Raw genomic sequence first — 21,472 nt, 5'->3', positions numbered from 1 at the left:
GCAAGGTGATGGAGAGCCTTGAAGCCTAGAGTGAGGAGTTTTTGTTTGGAGCGGAGGTCGATAGGCAACCACTGGAGTTGTTTAAGAAGGGGAGTGACATGCCCAGATCGTTTCTGCAGGAAGATGAGCCGGGCAGCGGAGTGAAGAATAGACCGGAGCGGGGCGAGAGAGGAGGAAGGGAGGTCAGAGAGAAGGCCGACACAGTAGTCTAGCCGGGATATAACGAGAGCCCGTAATAGTAAGGTAGCCGTTTGGGTGGAGAGGAAAGGGCGGATCTTGGCGATATTGTAGAGGTGAAACCGGCAGGTCTTGGTAACGGATAGGATGTGTGGGGTGAACGAGAGGGACGAGTCAAGGATGACACCGAGATTGCGGGCCTGCGGGACGGGAAGGATGGTCGTGCCATCCACGGTGATGGAGAAGTCTGGGAGCGGACCGGGCTTGGGAGGGAAGATGAGGAGCTCAGTCTTGCTCATGTTGAGTTTTAGGTGGCGGGCAGACATCCAGGTGGAGACGTCCCGGAGGCAGGAGGAGATGCGAGCCTGAAGGGAGGGGGAGAGGACAGGGGCGGAGATGTAGATCTGCGTGTCATCTGCGTAGAGATGGTAGTCAAAGCCGTGAGAGCGAATGAGTTCACCGAGGGAGTGAGTGTAAATGGAGAACAGAAGAGGGCCAAGAACTGACCCTTGAGGAACTCCAACAGTTAAAGGATGGGAGGGGGAGGAGGCTCCAGCGTAGGAGACCGAGAATGATCGGCCAGAGAGGTAAGAGGAGAACCAGGAGAGGACAGAGTCCGTGAAGCCAAGGTGAGATAAGGTACGGAGGAGGAGGGGATGGTCGACAGTGTCAAAGGCAGCAGAGAGGTCAAGGAGGATCAGAATGGAGTAGGAGCCATTGGATAGGTAGTATCACATGTAGTGGAAAGCAGACATGTAATTACCAGACAGTAATTACCAGACAGTGAGAACCAGACAGTCTCTATTTGTTGCTGAATTGTACATTCCAAGCACTTAGTACAGTGCTCTGCACACAGTAAGCGCTCAATAAATACGATTGAATGAATGAATTGTATTTATTGAGCATTCACTGGGTGCAAATCACTGAACTAAGCACTTGGGAGTACAACAGAGTTAGTAGACACATTCCCTGCCCACAGGGGGTTAACTCATTCATTCAATCATATTTATTGAGCACTTACTTTGCACAGAGTACTCTATTAAGTGCTTGGGAAGTAAAATTCAGCAACAAATAGAGACAATCCCTACCCACAACAGGCTCATAGTTTAGAAGGGGGGAGACAGACATCAAAACAAGTAAACAGGCATCATTATAAATAGAACTATAGATATATGCACATCATTAATAAAAAAGAGGTATAATTATAGATATGTACATATATACACACGTGCTGTGGGGCGGGGGTGGGCGGTAGAGCAAAGGGAGTGGGTTTAACATAGTCTAAGTTCATTGTGGGCAGGGAATGTGTCTCTTTACCATTACATTGTACTCTCCCAAGCGCTTAGTACAGTGCTCTACACACATAAATGCTCAATAAATATGACTGAATGAATGAATTCCAGTCCTTGCCCCAGGTGGGGCTCACAGTCTGCAGGGGGAGAGAGAACAGGTATTTAATCCCCATTTTACAGATGAGGAATATCACCTAGGTGGTGCTCAGTAGAAGTTGAAAACTCACCCTGTTGTTTGGGCATCCTTTCAAATAACATTCTAAAAGTCTGATCCATCTATTAGAGCATACATGGACTTGATGATGATGGTAAAGACTTCTCAGGACTTTTCACAGAAACATCTGATTTAATGAGTCAGTGATGTTTAATGATGAATAAATAGTATTGATTCAGTCCTCTCTAGACTGTAAGGTCGTTGTGGGCAGGGAATGTGTCTGTTGTTATTTTGTACTCTCCCAAGTGCTTAATACAGTGCTCTGCCCCCAGTAAGCGCTCAATAAGTTCCTCAATTGAATGAATGAATATTTCCCGAGCACTTATTATATGCAGAGCACTATACTAAGCATTTGGGAGCATACAATACAACAGAGTTGGCAGACTCGTTCCCTGCCCACAAAGAGCTTACATTCTACACCTGCCAAATCGCAGAAACCAATGTATTCCAGATGGTGGTAACACCCTATGATATCCTTAGAGGCAATAACCCCCAATGACTAAAACTTAAATAAAAATAAGATTAACCACAAGCTGCTATTTCAGCTATCTTTCGGATTTCGACAGACCCCTTTCAATTACATATTCTTCATAATATTGTAACTTTCAAATTTGATCATAACATTACCCCATGGAAACACTTTCATGTAAGAAGAGCTAAAAATCAGTTGTTTCCAAGCTTTTTTGTTCAGTGCTCTATACACAGTAAGCACTCAATAAATACGAATGAATGAATCAACCAGATCCAAAAGAACTGAAATGTTAATCGAGCCCAATGAAATTCTGAGATTAGCTTCTCTGAGGAGTTGGGGGTATGCTTTCTTACCAAAATTGTTTCCAATCACCACTCAAATACAAGGGTTTAATTCCAAAGAAAGCAGAAGGTAAGAACAGAGTGTACTTCTGCAAATACAGACTAATTTTTTTGAGAAAGCCAATTCTAGGATTAGAAGTGTAACAAATTACTAGAGGATTTTACTCACTAATGGAACCTATTCAGCCTGGATCAGGTAAACAGTCTGAGCGCACTAGGTCCCAGGAGCAGGAGTAGCAGCTAGCCACTGCATTTTCCTCCAGAACCAGATGCCAGCGAGGGATCAGAGCAGATGAGCGGGAAAAACCTCCCTTTGTCGGTAGCACAGGAAAGAGAAGGGAGCAATCATAACACACTAAAAGAGGGAACACCTCACCTTTGATTGAGTACGTGACTCGGATAGGCCCGGGGGGAGGTATGAGCGTGTTTTACAGTGGAGCCTAACGTAATAGCACAGCTGGTTGGAACTTGGTATTAGAGCCTGGGGTGGCGATGTCACGGTGTATGTCATACGATCCAGAGTGCTGTGAGTCTGACCTCCCAACCCCAAATCCACATCACTGATGACCCTGTGGAGATGTCTGTCACCCATATCCGGGGTTCTTGCTGGGAGACGGCACTGCCCCGGGGTCAGCCGACGGGAGCCCATAAAGGGAAAGCCTAGTGGCAGCTGGAGCGATCTCTGGACCTGGGGAAGCACTGGACCACAGATCAATCTGGCGGTAATTTTAGCTGCCTCCCTCCATGACTGTAGAGCAGTGCAGCCTGCCAGTCAGAACCTCTGTCTGGGCTAGCACTCTGCAGCAGAGGGGGTGGTGAAGAGATGGCGGTGGTGATGCTCGGAAGCAGGGCACTGTCTACACCATCGTAGTTGCATTTACCAGGAGAGGCAAACTTGGCTTAGAGCCGGATCACTTGTCCCATTTACTGCTGTCTGTTGTGGGAAGGACTTTTCCAATTCACGTTAGATCTGCTGTTACAGGTAAGTCTGTTGGCCAAGAGGAGTATTAGCATCCTCTTAACAGAAATGAATTCATCCAAGTGGAAATGGCTACTGCTCGACAAGTGAGATGGGATCGACTGATCGATCTATCTTGTAGGAGTGTACCAAATGATCAAAATGATGTTTTTACATTGGTAGCACTGTTTTTCTCTCTCTCTCTCTCTCTCTCTCTCTCTCTCTCTCTCTCTCTCTCTCTCACACACACACAGACATACAAAACACATGGCTTTGGATGTTATAAAACCCTATTAGACGTTGCTTACTTGGTTATAGAATTTTTATATAGTATGAGCACTGTTTTGGTCTTACAATATGCCTATTTAGGCATAGGCAATGGAATTTTGGATAACAAGATACTAAAGGAACTATTTTTTGAAATATATTTGGTTGCCAGGACAACATCACAAACTAATCATTAGTTTTACAAGATCCCCAGGAGCATATTGATATAATAATAATAATAATAATGTTGGTATTTGTTAAGCGCTTACTATGTGCCAAGCACTGTTCTAAGCGCTGGGGTAGACACAGGGGAATCAGGTTGTCCCACGTGGGGCTCACAGTCTTAATCCCCATTTTACAGATGAGGTAACTGAGGCATCGAGAAGTTAAGTGACTTGCCCAAAGTCACACAGCTGACAAGTGGCCGAGCCGGGATTCGAACCCATGACCTCTGACTCCAAAGCCCAGGATCTTTCCACTGAGCCACGATATACAATCCTACCAATCATATTTTGTTTCATCAGCACAGCACACTGGAACACCTCCAGTCAAAAATACTAGAATGGCTTCAGTAACCAGTTTGGAGAGAAATGGGGATATATCTGTTTATCATTACATTGTACTTTCCCAAATGCTTGGTACAGTGCTTTGCACACAGTAAGCACTCAGTAAATACGATCGAATGAATGAAATATTTTGTCGCATTCTACTGGCTGTCTTCATAGTGCTTGGCCCCAGTTCTATCATAGGACATTACCTATAATCTGCAAGGGCCTTGGGAGGGAAGAGCACTGGACTGGGGTAAGTGAAGAAGCGGAATAAAGAGAAGTCTTTTGGATTTAGTTGGCGAGTTTCACAGACCGCTGATAGTGGCAAAATATGAAATGCTGATTCTGTACATTTCTTTCCAGAGGGTGTCCAGGGCACAGTTTCAACTTCTAACGAACTCCAGCCGTCACAACCTCAGGCACTGCATTATGCCCTGGCTAATGCTCAGCAAGTCCAGATCCATCAAATTGGCGAAGATGGACAAGTCCAAGTAGTATGTACTCCTTCCTTACCAGGCTCTTCCAATCCAACAAGCAGAGTAGGGCAGGTTTTGGGTGGTGGGTCATTTCCATGGCCATGCTAAGGTACTGAATACCGACCTGATAAGGTTTGTTCAGAATATCTCTTTAGTTGCACATGCATTCAAAATGGCAAGCCATCAGATTACATAGTTTATCTCTAGTTTTGGAAATTACATTTACCAAGCATTTCCCGTGACCCCCTTTCCTGAATAAAAAGACTTATTCATTTCAATCATTTTGCATAGGTCAGTGATCAGTATTGATCTGAACCATTGAATCAATCATATTTATTGAGCGTTTACTGTGTGAGAGCACTTTTCTCAGCACTCGGGAGAGTACAGGAAGAAGGAAACAGCAAAAACGCATACAGATCGATTTAATCTAACAATGTGATTTAATCAAACTAGAGAAACAGTAGTAGAGTACTACTTTCAGTAGTAGAGTGCTGCTCTCAGTCTGTGCTGAACTTTGAAGGTGGGCAAGGGGTTTAATACCTGGAGAATTTTACAATGTAACAGGGAGACTGACTCAAAATCATTTGCAGTTAGGGTGAGGTGAAAAAGAATGGAAATGTGGATGTGTGAATAAATAGGTGCAAATTGTGCAAATCGATATGTATGAAAATGCTGAGAGGGGCTCGGGGTACCTAAACTCCAGGTGGCAGATGGTCAGCGGAGAAGAAAATTAATTGGAGATAGCTTACTGGAAGAGGTAGGATTGTTTTTCTTAAAACAAAAAAAATTGCCCTCCACTTGTCTCCCCACTCCTCAAAATCCTCCAGTGGTTGCTGATCCATCTCTATATCAGGTAGAAACTCCGGACCATCAGGCATAAGGCACTCAATCAGCTTTCTTCCCTTTACATATCCTCATTTCTCTCCCATACCCAGCTTGTACACTTTGCTCCTCTATATGTAACCCTGTGCTTAGTACAGTGCTTACTATGTGCTTACTAAGTGCTTACCAAATACCACAATTGTTGCTGTTATCATTATTAACACCAACCTACTCTATGTGCCTCAATTTTGTCTCTCTCGCGGTCTACCCGCTGATTATGCCCTCCCTCTTGCCTACTTTCCCTACTTGTACTTGATATTAGTATCTGTCTCCCCCACTGAATTGGAAGGTCCTCGAGGGCAGAGATTATTCATTCAATAGTATTTATTGAGTGCTTACTATGTGCAGAGCACTGTACTAAGCGCTTGGGATGAACAAGTCGGCAACAGATAGAGACAGTCCCTGCCGTTTGATGGGCTTACGGTCTAATCGGGGGAGACGGACAGACGAGAACAATGGCAATAAATAGAGTCAAGGGGAAGAACATCTCGTAAAAACCGATGGCAACTAAATAGAATCGAGGCGATGTACAATTCATTAACAAAATAAATAGGGTAACGAAAATATATACAGTTGAGCGGACGAGTACAGTGTTGTGGGGATGGGAAGGGAGAGGTGGAGGAGCAGAGGGAAAAGGGGAAAAAGAGGGTTTAGCTGCGGAGAGGTAAAGGGGGGATGGCAGAGGGAGTAGAGGGAGAAGAGGAGCTCAGTCTGGTAAGGCCTCTTGGAGGAGGTGAGTTTTAAGTAGGGTTTTGAAGAGGGAAAGAGAATTAGTTTGGCGGAGGTGAGGAGGGAGGGCGTTCCAGGATTATGAGATTATGTACCCCTACCCTGTTGTATTCTCCCAAAAACTGAGTACAGGGTTCTGCACACAGTAAGCACTCAATAAGTGCCATTGACTAGTGAATAGATTGATTTTGCTTCCCAGAAAAGTTTTAAATCCACTAATCTTAGGGCTTCTCCCAATAATGAATGGTGGGGGCATGAGGAAGGCAAAGTGCTACAGAGGAAAAACCATAGCGGAGACAGAGCTGCTATTAAAACAGCCCTAAGGGATCTTGAAGAAGGAGAAGCAGGAGGGCTAAGAGAGAATTACTAGCTCCTCCTAAATTTCTATGAGGATGGCTTTTTCCCTGTATACCTGTTGCTTCGGTTCTCTAAATCAAGTAAAAATATGTACTTCACAATGGCAGACTTTCATTGTGAACATTCACATGCTCCTTTATATGCTCACATAACCCAGAAAATAGTCCTTGTGAAGTGGACTACCTTCACCCATATGATCTTTTGTGTTTGCTTTTTAGTCAGCGAATTAAGATAATTTTGCATCTCATTTGTAAATTCCACCCATCAGATTCTTCTCACATTCACAGAAAGCTGGAGTGTGTCTCTCCCCCTCTTAACCTCCTCAGTATACATCTGATTTCATATGAATTATAATTCAATATAAAATCGGTGGTAGTCTTGGAAGTCTTTTTATGAGGGAACAGTCATTGTTAAGATTTCAATTTTCAGAATTATGTCTCACAGCTCGACATTCAAATCTAGTTTCAGATCATAGTTTTTATAAAAATTCATACATGAGGGTGACAATTTTAAAATTAAATCAAGTATAATCTAGTAATATAAACAAACATACCTCTGAGGATTTAAATATCCTCCCTAGTTTTGCATTTTCACATCAATTTTGGAATTACGAGCACGTGGAAACAGCACTTCCAAAAAAAAACGGATTCTTTCTTCTGGGTTTGATTTTCTTCTGATGCTTCTTGGTGTTTTCTTTTGCTGTGGATTCCACAGGGCCACCTTCACATAGCCCAGGTGCCACAAGGAGAGCAAGTCCAGATTACACAGGACAGCGAGGTGAGTCAGCAAGTGAAATATTCCCAGCAACCATTCCTCCCACACCAACCTATGCATCTTGTCGTTGTCTGCTCATGTTCTTTCTGCGGATCCCACTTTTCAACAAATAAATTGGAAACTGCACCTGCATTATAAAAACATTTAAAACCAGATATTCCAAAGCAAAGTACAGACTCTTATTTTACGCGCTTACTGTTGGGACTTCCAGGTTAAATGAGCCGGTTCTCTTACAGCTTCTAAGATAAGGTGAAGGTCAAGTTGAAGAGGAATTGAATTCATGTAGTTGATCTACTAGAATTATATCTTTGTGTCAGCAAATGTAGTCTTACTCTCCATTAGCTTTTTCTTGGCAGCTCTACAGCGTCTGTGTGTTATATTAGCCAAATGTGGTTTAGAACTGGTGTGTTTTTTAATGTGTGTCCAGGGAAGGAAGAGTGTAGTCCTTTTTAGGGAGCAGAGGTACTACCAGCTTTGTGTTTGACCTTATGCCGTAGGGTGTTGAAAACGATTTTGGGTCACCTGCTTTCACGTACTGTGAAAGGTTCTCCATGATCAAAAACCAGTCTGGAGGGATTCTCAAGAGGAAAATATTTTACCAAATTAAGCAGTGTATATAATGTACTTTCTAAATCACCCTTTTGGAAACACTTCCCAAACACTTCTGGCTCTGTTAAACTCCAAAGGCAATATAGAAGGCTAGCAATGTAAACGTGGTCCAAAAGCACGACACTATTAGGAAATAGTACACTGAGACAACCTCAAAGGATAAAATCTATTTTGATCTAAAAATGAGGTTATGAAAACAGTTACTTTGCCGGCTCTGGAGCCCGTGGGCGCGAGTAAACAAAATTCTGGGAATCATGTAAAACCCTCAATAAACATAGATGGAAACCATCCTAATTTATTACAAATTGTATGCGCATTTTCAAGAAATGCTGATGAAGTTAGAATGGAATGTAGACAAAAAGGGGCAACATTCTTTACAAAACCTTTACTATTTTATTGTTTGTACTGAAACATGATTTTAGGGGTTAGTAGTTTCCTTTGTGCTTGTACTGATTTTTCAGTAATCAAATGTATGTTGGGTTTTTGGGTGTTTTTTTTCATTTTTGGTTTCCCTAGCTTAAAGCCTCTAGCATTTAGAATTCTTTTTGTAGTAAGCATTTTAGTAATTTTCATAATAGAACTCTTTGATCCTATTTGGAGCCAAGTTAATGAAGAAGAAGAAATTACTGTTAGCAGAAATGATTACATTGTAATATCAGGAATTAAGTCTGTTTAGAACGTTTCATTTCAATCCAACCAAAGATTTATATCCTATCCTGCTAATTTTAAGATGGCAATTTTTCAAATTATGACCTTAGTCTTTTTAAAATCTGAGAATATGAAAACTTCCTCATAATGGCTGTTTCTGATGGAAAATATATTTTGTGTCAAAATCCATCAGAGAGCATTTGTTTGGAATGATTAAATATATTTAACTCATATAGTTTTAGTTGTTGGGGTTTTTTAAATCAAGAACGGAAGATTCTTGAAAATTCTTAAATAGGTTTTCCTGAGTAAATGAGTCCATTTTTCAGTAACAGAATGGGAACAAGTGTTAATTTTATAATAATGGTGGGCTATTCATTCTTGAGCTCTGCCTTGATTTTTTCTTTTGTTTAATAGGGTAACTTACAAATACATCAGGTTCATGTTGGACAAGATGGGCAGGTAAGTTCTGATTTAATTTCATTAACTGTCAAATTTCAGAAAATTACACTAGAATTTCCTTTAAACAAGTAGCATGCCACATGTAACTTTGCTAAAATGCCCAAATCTGATTTTAGCTACCGGTGGAATTCAATAGAATTATTTATTTTGTTTTTGATGAACCAACCTAAATATGATTATTCCCTAACTGACTATGTACTTAATGACCTGTATATCCTGTCCTTGCTTTAAGTGTAGAGTGCTCAATGTATTAAACTGTATTAATATGCAACATGTTCCATATTTTTAAGATTAGCTCCAGCATTGGCAAAACGATTGCAAAATTATGAGACTAAGGGCCACAGAGTTGCTTTTCAACAAGTTTTTAAGATTAACTCCAGCATTGGCAAAATGATTGCAAAATTATGAGACTAAGCGCCACAGAGTTACTTTTCAACAAGTACACATGTTGAGAAAGATCTTTGCTTTCTTATGAATTTCAATGAGATAACTTTACTAATAAAAGTCGGCAAGTGTGGGTTAGTCAGGGAATGCTGTCTTTTTCAAGCCAGTAGACTAAACCAATATCATCTGCCTAAAAAAAGAACTCTCCTAAGGAGAGTTGGTAAGCAGAAAGGTAAAGCACTCAAACCATGAAGTGATCCTTAGATAATTTAGTCAGATGCCTTTATCTGGATCATCATATATGGTGAACAGAACAGCGTGACGTAATGGAAAGTGCGTAAACCCAGGAGTCAAGCAACCTGGGTTCTAATCCCAGCACCACCATTTACCTGCTCTGTGACATTGGGTAAATCAAGTAAATTCACAGTGCCTCAGTTTTTTCTCATCTGTGAAATGAGGATTAAATACCTGTTCTCTTTCACCCTTAGATGTTCGTCCCATGGAGGACATGGACTGTGCCTGACCTAATAATAATTGTGGTATTTAAGTGCTTACTCTGTGCCAAGCACTGTACAAAGCATGGGGATAGGTGCAAGGTAATCAAGTCGGACGCCGTCCCTTTCCCATGTGGACTCATAGTCTAAGTAAGAGGGAGTTAGGTATTGAGCCCCATTTTACAGTTGATGAAAGTGAGGTGCAGAGAAGCTAAACGATTTCCCCAAGGTTGCACAGCTGGCAGGTCATGGAGGCGAGATTTAAGAACCCACGTCCCGTACTCCTTCCAGTAGGTTATGCTGCTTCTTTATCTTGTATCTACCCTAGATCATCTTGTATTTACCCCACTGCTTGGTCCTGCTGCTGCTGCCGCTAATGGTATCTCTTAAGCGCTTACTATGTGCCAAGCACTGTTCTAAAACAAATGGTTGGGATATGCTAATACAAAGAAGTCACTGTCATTGTTCTCTTCTTTTTTTGAGTGCTTACACTGTTTAGAGAGATTGTAGAATTGTGTTGGTTTTATATAAAATAAAAAGGTCCCTGAATCTATGAATACATTTATTTGATGAAACTTACGTACAGTGTTTCCAAACTGATAATTACATTTGAGTCTTTTAGAAGCTGGTAATAATCACTTTTTTTTTATGTACGACTGCCAATTCTTTTCCCGTTTGATTTTCTGACCAGGTATCTGCATTGAATTTCAGAATTAGACTTAGTCATAACATTTTAAAGATTCTGAACAATTAGGTGTTTTGTTTTTTTCATTTTAATTTGACCAAAGCATTATACTCCCAACTGTTTTTTGAAGACCTTTCTTCATGACAGATGATCTCCTTAAAATATTCTTTATAATGTTCCACACTACTAAAGATATCAGATGTTAGCACATTAGAGAAGATATGAATGAATAAACGGGTACCTTGAAGCTTCCCCAAAGGGGAAAAGTGAAACCAATCGACATTTATCACCATCTCAAGATTGCTAAAATGGAGAATTGCAGGTCGTACATCCCATTGTTCCTAGACTGTGAGCCTGTTGTTGGATAGGGATTGTCTCTATCTGTTGCTGATTGTACTTTCAAGCACTTAGTACAGTGGTCTGCACATGGTAAGTGATCAATAAATGTGATTGAATGAATGAATTGTTGGCTCATGATGCCCAGCTTCTATGGCACTGGGCCCTCCTGAAGTGGGAGAAAATGGCTCTCCAGGTTGTTTTCTCGACATGCTGCTGAAGACCCCGGCGGAGCTGAAATGACATTTCTCTTTTAAGGTCGGTAACAGCCTAATTAACTTTGTTGAGGCAAAAACCACCGGGGCTTTTGTTTAATATAGAAACAGGGTCCTAACCTTCTAAGGATCAGAGCTACAGGATAGGGATCCAAGGCCTCCACTTCCTCGTTGTGGAGAAGTGTCCGGTGGCCACTGTCACTTTTGGGAATAATAATGATGGTATTTGTATTTGATACAAGAATAACGTCTCTAGCCGTGAAGTAATAGACCTGACACAGGACCAGACTGTGGGAAGACAGCAGGCAGGTTAAGCCACCGCTCCTTTTTTTTCTTCTTCCTTCAGCTTCCACTGTAAACACAGGGAAGGGAGGATATTTGGGAAGTGTGGTTTCTCTGCCCCACGACTCCAGACTGACATGGAGAAAAGCATGAAGTTTCATGCAGCAGAGCTCGTTGTGGACAGGGAATGTGTCTGTGTATTGTTCTGTTGTTCTCTTGTGGGTGCTCAGTACAGTACTTTGCACACAGTAAGCGCTCGATAAATATGATTGAATGAATGAATGAAATGGCCTGGTGGAAAGCATATAGCATGGGGGTCATGGGATGTGGATTTCATCCTGGCTCAGGCACTTGCGTGCTCTGTGACCTTGGCCAAGTCACTTGACTTCTCTGTGCCTCAGTTTCTCATCTGTAAAATGGGGTTGAAATACCTATTCTCCTTCTGTGAGTCATTCATTCAATCATATTTATTGAGCACTTAATGTGTGCACAGCACTCTATTAAGCACTTGGGAGAGTACAATACAACAATAAACAGATACATTTCCTGCCCACAACAAACTGGGACTGTGTCTGACCTGATTATTTTGTATCTACCCCAGGGCTTTGCACATTGCACAGAGTAAGCGCTTAACAAATAACCACAGTTATTATTATCAATTACTATGCTCACTTCTACACCTGAGGTTTCATTTCTGAGCTGCAGTATTTTGTAAATCAATAGAGAGAGTCTCCCTCAACAGGAGGGCAGTAAGTGGAGTAAGCCATTTATTATTTTATGTGGTCTTCCTCTGCCCTGACACAGAAAAGGGGGTTGTTGGGGAAAAAGGGTTCCCCTGCTCCTGGCTTCCTAACTTGTGTGTTGTGGAGTGAAAGCTTTTCTCTTCAGGTTTTTTTTTTTCCTTCTGGCTCACTCCTTCAATATCCATAAGTGTCACCATTCTATTGCGCCTTTTCCATTAAGGGGGATGAGAACAGACATTGCAGCACCATCCCCTGAAATAATCACCTTTATCTTCATCTTATAATTCTATTAATACCTGCTTACTTGCTGTGATGTGAATATATCTATAATTCTATTTATTTGTATTGATGCTATTGTTGCCTGTTTACTTGTTTTGATGTCTGTCTCCCCGCTCCTAGACTGTAAGCCAGGTATGGGTAGGGATTGTCTTTATTGCTGAATTGTACTTTCCAAGAGGTTGGTGCAGTGCTCTGCACACAGTAAGCGCTCAATAAATGCGATAGAATGAATGAATGATATGCTGGGCTCTGATGCTACTGCTGTTTTCTAGTACAATTTTTTTTGCTATGTTTTAGCTTTTCCCCTCGCTACTGCAAGGAAGTGAAAAAAGATTTCCCCATCCTTACTAATGCAATGTGAGTGTCATACTCAGTGATACCTTCCAAAATGGGTGAGAGGACAGCGAAGTCTGAAGTTTAAGAGGTATTCGGTTCTGTAACGACAGACTGGATAGCAGCATGGCCAAGTAGATAGAACACGGGACTGGGAGTCCCAAGAACTTGGGTTCTAATCCAGGCTCTGTCACGTATCTGCTGTGGGACCTTGGATAAGCCACTTCACTTCTCTGTTACCTCATCTGTAAAATGGGCATTGACTGTGAGCCCCATATGGAACGTGGGCTTTGTCCAACCTGATTAGTTTGTATCTATCTCAATGCTTAGTACAGTGCCTGTCACGTAACTTAACAAATGCCATTAAGACCAAACAACAACAACAAAAAAACCCAACTGTCAGCTAAATGTGTTGCTGCAACCCAGCAGCTGTGTGTGAGAGAGTATGGATGGTTCAGTGTAATCCATCCCCATTTCTGCAAAAACAATTCAAGTGCATATCTTACTGGAAGTGAACATACCTTTCCCCCTTTCACGGTTAGTGTTTGAACAGTGCTTTCCCCGAATGGTGAGAAACCAGAAAAAGTTCCCTTCTCACAACCTTGAACCTACTTCAGGGCTTAGCACATAGTAGGTACTGTATTTTCATAGACAAAATATGCAAGAGGTTCTGTCTGTGGGAACAATGCCACCATTAGTAACACTGTCTGTAACCGGAAGGGTGACTCTAAAATAGAGTGGAGGGTGAAGATTTCATCCCCCTTGATTTTGTCGAAAACTTTGGTGACAAGTGGGAAGCAAATAACTCTTCAACTTCTGAAGAAGTTTACATCTCGTTTCCAGGGAAAAGGAAAGAGAAATTAAGATTTCTTTAGTTTGTCTTTGAAGAATTGGAAACAGGAAAGAATGAGGCTTTGTAAATGCAAACTAGAAAGGTCAACTTGATAAATATAATTTTTCTGAATTTAAATCAAGACTGTAGAGTTTGACAGGTTATCCCACTTCTCACTACTCCTCGCTTCCAGAAATGATCCCCCATTTTCTTTCTCTCTCCCTGACTTCACCCAAATCACCCCTCTCTTGAAACTCCTGCCCAATAAACTCAATGATGAGGTCATTCTTCACTTTGACCCTCAAAACCCCCCCGAGATTAACTAAGGCTTGTACTTCACATAATGTAAAACCTCTCTCAATTTCACTCAATCACCTATTAACCTGTTCTACATTTGCACAATTTTATTTGTATACTTAAATCCTTTTTCATTTTAATCTCTAGCATTATTGTTTTGGATTGCTAACATCTGCAGACTCTAGCGGGACTCAAAAATGATGGGTGTGCTGAGATACAGGGGCTCTCAGAGGAAGTGCACAGAGCCATGCCTAGCTTCCATAATCGATCATTTCCAGATCTGTGTTGGTGAGGTAGCCGTTCCCTCAGAGCCTCTCATTGCCCTCCTGGGTCACCTATCCCATTTCAAAGGAGCGAGATCAAAGAGGGAAGAAAGCACCAGGAAATGAGCATCTTATTTCCAGGCAGTTTCTTATTTCCAGTTTCTACATAGTCAATTATACTATCCAGCCCTTGGAAGTCACAGTTAGCATTTTACCGGGCACCGTGTGCCCAGTCAAATAAAGACATGATAGTGTCTCAGGATAAAGAGAAACAAAAAATTAAGGTTCGCAGGCCAGCTTGTTGAAAAACACTTCCCTGCAGTTCTGTCTCCCCTCTCATCAAACATTATCTACTTCTTATGATCTGAGAGGAAGGGCAGTCTGTAGCTTCTAGTCACTTAATGGATAAAGAATATAGGAGGAGCCCCAACTGCATTAACAAGGGGATAATTTGTCTTCCAGTTAATTCATAGTGCACCTCAGTAGCCACTTTTCTCCGATTAATTTAAGCCAGAAGGAAAACTTCCTTTTAGTGAAGGGAATAATAATGATGGTGGTTGTTAAGCGGTTACTGTGTGCCCAGCACTGTTCTTCAGAACCTCAGTTAAGGGGTGAAGGCTAAACAAATCCGAATTGGGTCTAGCGTGTTATTTTATATTCTAATGCAGCCCTTACCGGAGGAAATATATATCATTTTTATAATAATTATAAAAGAAGATACATAATCTCACTAGGATGTGATTTAGAGGCCCAGATAATGTGACTTACCTGTTCTGCGATATGAAAATATACTAAAAAAAATCACATTTGGATTTTCTCTCTTGCAAAGGTCTTGTGAATTTAAGCCCTTCATTTAACTTTCCTTAATAATGTGGCGAGGGTTGTCTTCTGATGAAGTATCATCATCAGTTTGCAGAGCACTGTACTAAATGCTTGGGAGATCTTTTTATAATATAATGCATATCTTTGTTGCAAAGAAATGGCAAATGTGACTCTCTGCTCTGAACTTCTGCTAATATTCCTACCTAGTCCACTCATTGGCAAAGTTGTCGGACTTCAGTAGTAGCCGTACAGTCCCGTCTAGACTCACTGTGGGCAGGGAATGTGTCTGTTATATTGTACTATGCTGCACTTAGGGCAGTGCTTTGCACACATTAAGCACTCAGTAAACATGATTGACTGACTGGCCAAGCATTGTTGGAGTTGTGGATAAGAGAGTCATTTGGTACCCACCCAGTCCAGCTGTGTGAGCTGGAGTCCCAGACCTTTTTTTTTTTAATGGTATTTGTTAAGAGCTTACTATGTGCAAGGCACTCTACTGATCGTTGGGTAATTAGGTTGGAAACAATCCATAGTCCATATCCCACATGGGGCTCACAGTCTTAATTCCCATTCTACAGATAAGGTAATTGAGGCACAGAGGAGGTTAAATGACTTCCCCAAGGTCACACAGCAGACAAGTGGAGAGATTAGAACCCTGGTCCCTCTGACTTCCAGGCTCATGCTGTATCCTCCAGCTACGCCGCTTCTCGTTAAGACTCGATTATCTCAGGTCTTGTCAGAGTTGGGGTTGAAGAGACCCCAGTGGTGGCCTCTTGGCATATTGACTCTTTGAGGCCTGTCCCTTCCCAGTCCACACGTACCCTAAAATCCCTGCCCTTTTTTTCTACCCTCATACTCAAAATGGGAAGTTGGCACCTGTGCCTCAACTTTTTTTATGCTATTTGTTAAGGAGCTTATTATATTCCAGGTAATGTACTAAGTGCTGGAGTAGGTACAAGATAATCAGGTTGGACAGAGGGTTCGCAGTTTAACTTAGCGGTTGGAGGATTTAATCCTTATTTTGCAGAAACTGAGAAACTGAGGCACAGAGAAGCAAGTGACTTGCCCAAGATCACATAGCTGACAAGTGTAAGAGCCAGGATTAAAATGCAGGTCCTCTGATTCCCAGGCCTATACTCTTTCAGGTGGCTTTTGTGCTTCCCTGTTTAATTTTACTGACACAAACAAATTGCACATTTCTCATTTCATTTGCACTTTGTTATAGTCATGTTTTTAAAAAAGTAAGATTTTACATTTTTCTGTGTTCCTGTCACCTATATTCGTGGCCCAGTGACCTCAGGCAGACACTTTCCCGTAAGGTCACTCCTGAATACTTGGTTTGTTTTTCCAACATAGCTTTTGCACATCATTGTCATCATTACTTACACTAAGATCTTGAGAGTTTGGATCCTGAATGTGGACATACCCCTCTTCTTCAGTTAAGCATTTCTTATAGTAGACCTGATTTGTAAAAGCTGAAGAAAACATTTGCCCAGTGAAAAAAAATTAAACTGATCAGAAATAATCTAAAAAATAGTTTTAAGTAAAGGGAAAAGTCTATCATGAAAACCGTTCTTGCCTTTAGAAACATTTGCATTTTCCTTACTGTGATTTTCTCTGAAAAACATAGTCAATGCTCCTTTTGGTTTGGTTTGTGGATTGTTCGATTCGGAACAGGTCTTAATTTTAAAAATTTAGAACTGACAACTAATAAAAAGAGGCAGGAGAAGTCCAGCATGAAAGTAGGACTTTCAGGGGCATCAGTCTCTTGCAGAAAATAGTCACGGAAACATCACAAGCTGCAACATTTTCCTTGGAAAATGTTTGCCAGTATAAAAGTGAAAGGACACTGGATATGCCCACTTCCACGCTGTTCTTGGATGCCCACTTAGAGTCTTTTGGTAGAAGCAATTGGCTTTGGTGCGTGAGGAACCAAATCCTAGCCAGTCCCAGGACTCAGAGGTTACAACCCAGACTGTGACAAGTAATAATAATAATAATAATGTTGGTATTTGTTAAGCGCTTACTATGTGCCGAGCACTGGGGTAGACAGGGGAATCAGGGTGTCCCACGTGGGGCTCACAGTCTTAATCCCCATTTTACAGATGAGGTAACTGAGGCACCGAGAAGTTAAGTGACTTGCCCAAAGTCACACAGCTGACAAGTGGCCGAGCCAGGATTCGAACCCATGAACTCTGACTCCAAAGCCCGTGCTCTTTCCACTGAGCCCCGCTGCTTCTCAAGTATGCAGCTGGGGGTGTTGGGTGTGATTCCCTCATGTGAAGGAAAGAAACAAAACCTTTAAAGGTGGTGTAGTTGGAGTGTGGCATTCATGGATTCTGCTTATTTTTTTCCTTGATGTTATTTTAAGCATGTCACTTATCTCTGTTCCTTCAGGCTGATTCTTTTTGCTCTGTTTAATTGCAACATGTTGCTTTGGCCTGGATATTTCTAACGTTTTAGCCTCTTTTCATGTGTAGCTCTATATTGAAAATAAGAAAAACAATTCACTCTATCAAATCATTCCTTACTATTTCTATGAAAGCTAGTGAGTTGTCATTTTTAATCTGTCATAGATTCAGCTGAAACTTATGAAAGAAAATTTAAAAATCTAGCATCGACATTGTAATAAAGTCAAATGAGCGAAGGGCTGAGTAGTACATATGTCTTCTAGGAGCTGGTAAATTTCTAGTCTGAGTTGGTAGATTTTAAAAATTGGACATCTTGCTCTATTTGAGATACTTTATTTGTGCCTGAGTTGATGACAGAGTGGCCACTCTTCTGGACTTATAGTGAACAGACGGTCCGGTTTTCAGATGATCTGTCTTCCGTCTCATACTGATATAGCCCCCATGTCTGTTTTTTTTTTTTAAACACCCATCCCCTGCTTCATCCCCTGCCTTCAAGTCCCACATCTTGGAAATGGAACCCATAATTAATGGGCTCAGGGAGAGGAACTCAAAGGTTTTGGCACAGTAGAAAGGGTCAGTGCTTAAGTAGTTGACAGCACCCTCAGCAACTCTATAGGTTCTGGGTTTTTTTTCCTGCAAATAATATTTTTCCATGTGCCTATGGAATGCCCAAACTTACACAACTTAACATATCTTCTACTTATGCCACGGAGACCGGAAAAGCGGTTGTCGTCTTAGTTTCAGAATGAAACAAAAAAATTGTGTTTCCAGTTGTGGACAGAACTATTAACAAGATGCATTCCCAAAAATTAATTCATTCAGTTGTTCATTCATTTGTATTTATTGAGTGCTTACTATGTGCAGAGCACTGAACTAAGCGCTTGGAATGTATAATTCAGTAACAGAGACAATCCCTGCCCAACATCAGTCTCACAGTCTAAACGGGGGAGATAGACAACAAAACAAAGCAAGTAGTGAGGCGTCAATACTATCAAGATAAATAGAATCATAGATATATACACATCATTTACAAATATAACTGGTGTTTATTTTGATATTTTGATATTGACATTTGATTGCATTTATTTCAATAAAAACGTGAGGAGATCGGGAAAGGAGTGTTTGGAATTCTTAATGCAGCCAGTGACCACCTCGCCAGTGAAGTTACTTATATTTATTTTCTTCAAGGCATAAATATAGAACAGCAGAGGGCAGTGCCGTTAAATTCATTTCCATATTTCCTCAGCTATATATTGGTCAGACAAGGCTAGGGAGTGGGAACTGGCAAGCAATGTAGAGCTGTGCTATGAAACTCCGACAGCCCCTTCTAACGGTCACACTAGAGGGGCACAGACATTTATACTCTGGTTGTTATGTATACATTGCTGACAGCCGTTTCCCTCTCTCCCTCACTTTGCTTGGTGGGTAAAGTGCTTAGCTTCCTTGACAGCTGTGGAGTGGACCGAAAGGACTGTTTTCCTGTTTCAGAACATCTGCTTTGAATAATCTATGTAGGAAAACAACATTGTACAGCTGGAAATTAGGAATTGTTACCCATATTTTTTTTAAAAAGTCAGAATCTTTTGTGACTGTGATTTTAAAAAGTCTTTACTCTTCTGTGTACTTGAAAAATTGCTCTGAATTCCAAGGCCGAAAGATGATGAGCATAAGGATCTCTATTTTCAACTTGGTCAGAACGGCTTTAATTATTAATAATGGGAAAATATAATAACTTGTCAGCTCCAGTGATTTCTTTTTAATCAGAAACTGTCGTAAGCTTCTAGGCTATAAGCGCCTCATATTGCACTCTCTGAAATGCTCAGTACAGTGTTCTGCACACAGTGTGCACTCTTTGATTGTTAATTGAGTTGCCATCTAATAGGCTTGTCTTAACATCTAAATAATCTTTTCCAAACCGAATAGGTACCGATTGCTTCCAGAAAAAAAAAACATCTGGGCAGATATTCAGTTTATTGGAATAAAGCTAAAATATTTATCATTTTCATATTCATCATTCATCAAGTGTCAATTCCCTCTTTTGGCCCAGAAGCCTGCCCCATCCAGGCACCTGAACATACGCAGAGGGAAGACAGAGGTGGGGGATGGCTGGCTGCGGTAGTTTTCTGTTAGATTTCCCCAGGTGCTGGCCTTGTCTCCAGCCCCCATTCTGAGTTGCTCTAAATAGAAGCTGGGCTGTTATCTCATTTATCCAGGCTTGGGCTTGGTTGAAGGAAAGAATCATTTCTGTGCCCAGAACAGCATTTTCCAGAACCAAAGAAAGATTCAGTCTTTTCATAAAAATGGCAGGTCTCTTTCCTGTTGCATATTAAATTAGAATTTATCATATTGAAATGACTTTTTTCCAATTTGAGGATAAACCTCTTTTGATGACTGCTAATTTTTCTAAGGCCTTTTTTCAATAGAGGAAAAACTCCATAAACGGTGAAGAAAGTCAACTGAAACCATAATATGATGCTCTGCCTCATGTTTTGCACTCTGTGACTGATTAAATACCAGTTAAACATCTAACTAGTCTAAAATAGAGGCGTTTAGCCAGGAATTCTGGAAACCTGGGGGAATTTTAAAGTATTAAAGGGGGTACAGCCTTTGTAACAGACTGGAGATTAAATAATGGGTGCCCTGGAGAGTCCTGCAACTAGAAGCAGCAGTGGCACAATAAGGAAAGAAAGACGTTCTGGATCCATGGCCTTGTATTGAAATAAGAGAGCCATGATCAGTGCGCCAAGCCTTTTCTGATTTTCTCTTTACACATAACTCAGTTTTAGTGAGAATTGTGTGTGTGTGTGTGTGTGTGTGTGTGTGTGCTTGTCTATGGCTGTGAAAAGGGTGACAATGTGAAGAAGGAATGTGCCTGTAGTGGGAAGGGTGTATTACCTGAGAGCATTGTTCTATGATGGGGGTGAAAAAGGATACTACAAGTGAAGTTTTGAGTCTGCAGGCGATCAGGTTCAGTGTTGAAAACCCCAGATCTACAAATTACCTAATAATATTAAGTGGCCTGAATTTTCCAATATTTTTAACACTCTCGTTTTTATCTTAGGACAACACCATAAAAATTCAGCTCCAGCCATGCTATTACACTAGCTTAATGTATTCTGAGAAATTGGGTAGGTGGGCGGGGAATACTGAGCAGAAAGGGGTCAGGGTGGATGCCCAGGGGCTAGGGGAAACTGGTGCTAGAGAGTTGCTGATTGGTGGGCGGTGGTGCAGGAGGGTGGGGGGCAACTTTAAAGATTAGCAAAAATGAAAATAAGATGCAGCAAGAGTCATCATCTTCAGTCTAACACATGTTGCTGCTCATGCTCTAGTTTCATTCCCTACTAACGAGTCCTTTTTTGAAGGTGAGAAAACTACTATATTTCTTTGTCTTTTGAGGAATAATACGTTGGGCTATTCCTATTCCTAGTGCATGATTTGTTTTTATATTCACCATACACCACTGCCTATTTCAGCCCTAGCCAAAAATTAAATCCAAAGATAGGCCTGATAATGATCACTAAGAAAAGGCAAAAATATAAAAAGACTCAAGCTCCGTGTACCCCTACTATGTATAACTTCCTGCCACTCCACTTTATGTGCATCTGAGAGGGTAATTTTCAAGTTCTTTAGAAAAGATTATGAATTCTGGCCTTGATTGGAAATTAGAATGCCAAAGTTTTGGGTTTCAATTTTCTGGGCCTCTTGCATAGATATTTAGGGAGATATGGGGTAGAAATCCCCCAGAACCTCTTCTTATTTTCAGAGTATTTAAGTGCTTATTATATTTTATGGTATTTGTTAAGTTCTCACTATGTACCAGGCACTGAACTAAGCCCTGGGGTAAATACACGGTATTCAGGGTTGATACAATCCATATTCCATATGAGCTCATA

General features: G+C 41.1%; 1 protein-coding gene across 4 annotated transcripts in view; it reads left to right on the top strand.

Annotated features, from left to right (window-relative positions):
- Window positions 1–21,472, top strand: part of LOC100076573 (BTG3 associated nuclear protein) — a 207,415-nt gene that overhangs the window by 118,199 nt on the left and 67,744 nt on the right. For 3 of the 4 annotated variants that reach the window (XM_029076241.2, XM_007672742.3, XM_039913513.1), the window contains 3 exons: window positions 4,633–4,763; window positions 7,419–7,490; window positions 9,159–9,203. In XM_029076241.2, coding sequence (XP_028932074.1) covers window positions 4,633–4,763; window positions 7,419–7,490; window positions 9,159–9,203 — 248 coding nt within the window. The remainder of the gene's footprint in view (window positions 1–4,632; window positions 4,764–7,418; window positions 7,491–9,158; window positions 9,204–21,472) is intronic. The other variant, XM_029076242.2, reaches the window with a different exon arrangement.

The sequence above is a fragment of the Ornithorhynchus anatinus genome, chromosome 11 (genome assembly GCF_004115215.2).
Source record: "Ornithorhynchus anatinus isolate Pmale09 chromosome 11, mOrnAna1.pri.v4, whole genome shotgun sequence".
Lineage (NCBI taxonomy): Eukaryota > Metazoa > Chordata > Mammalia > Monotremata > Ornithorhynchidae > Ornithorhynchus > Ornithorhynchus anatinus.
The sequence above is the reverse complement of the archived record's forward strand: the minus strand, read 5'-3'. Positions and strand labels throughout refer to the sequence as shown.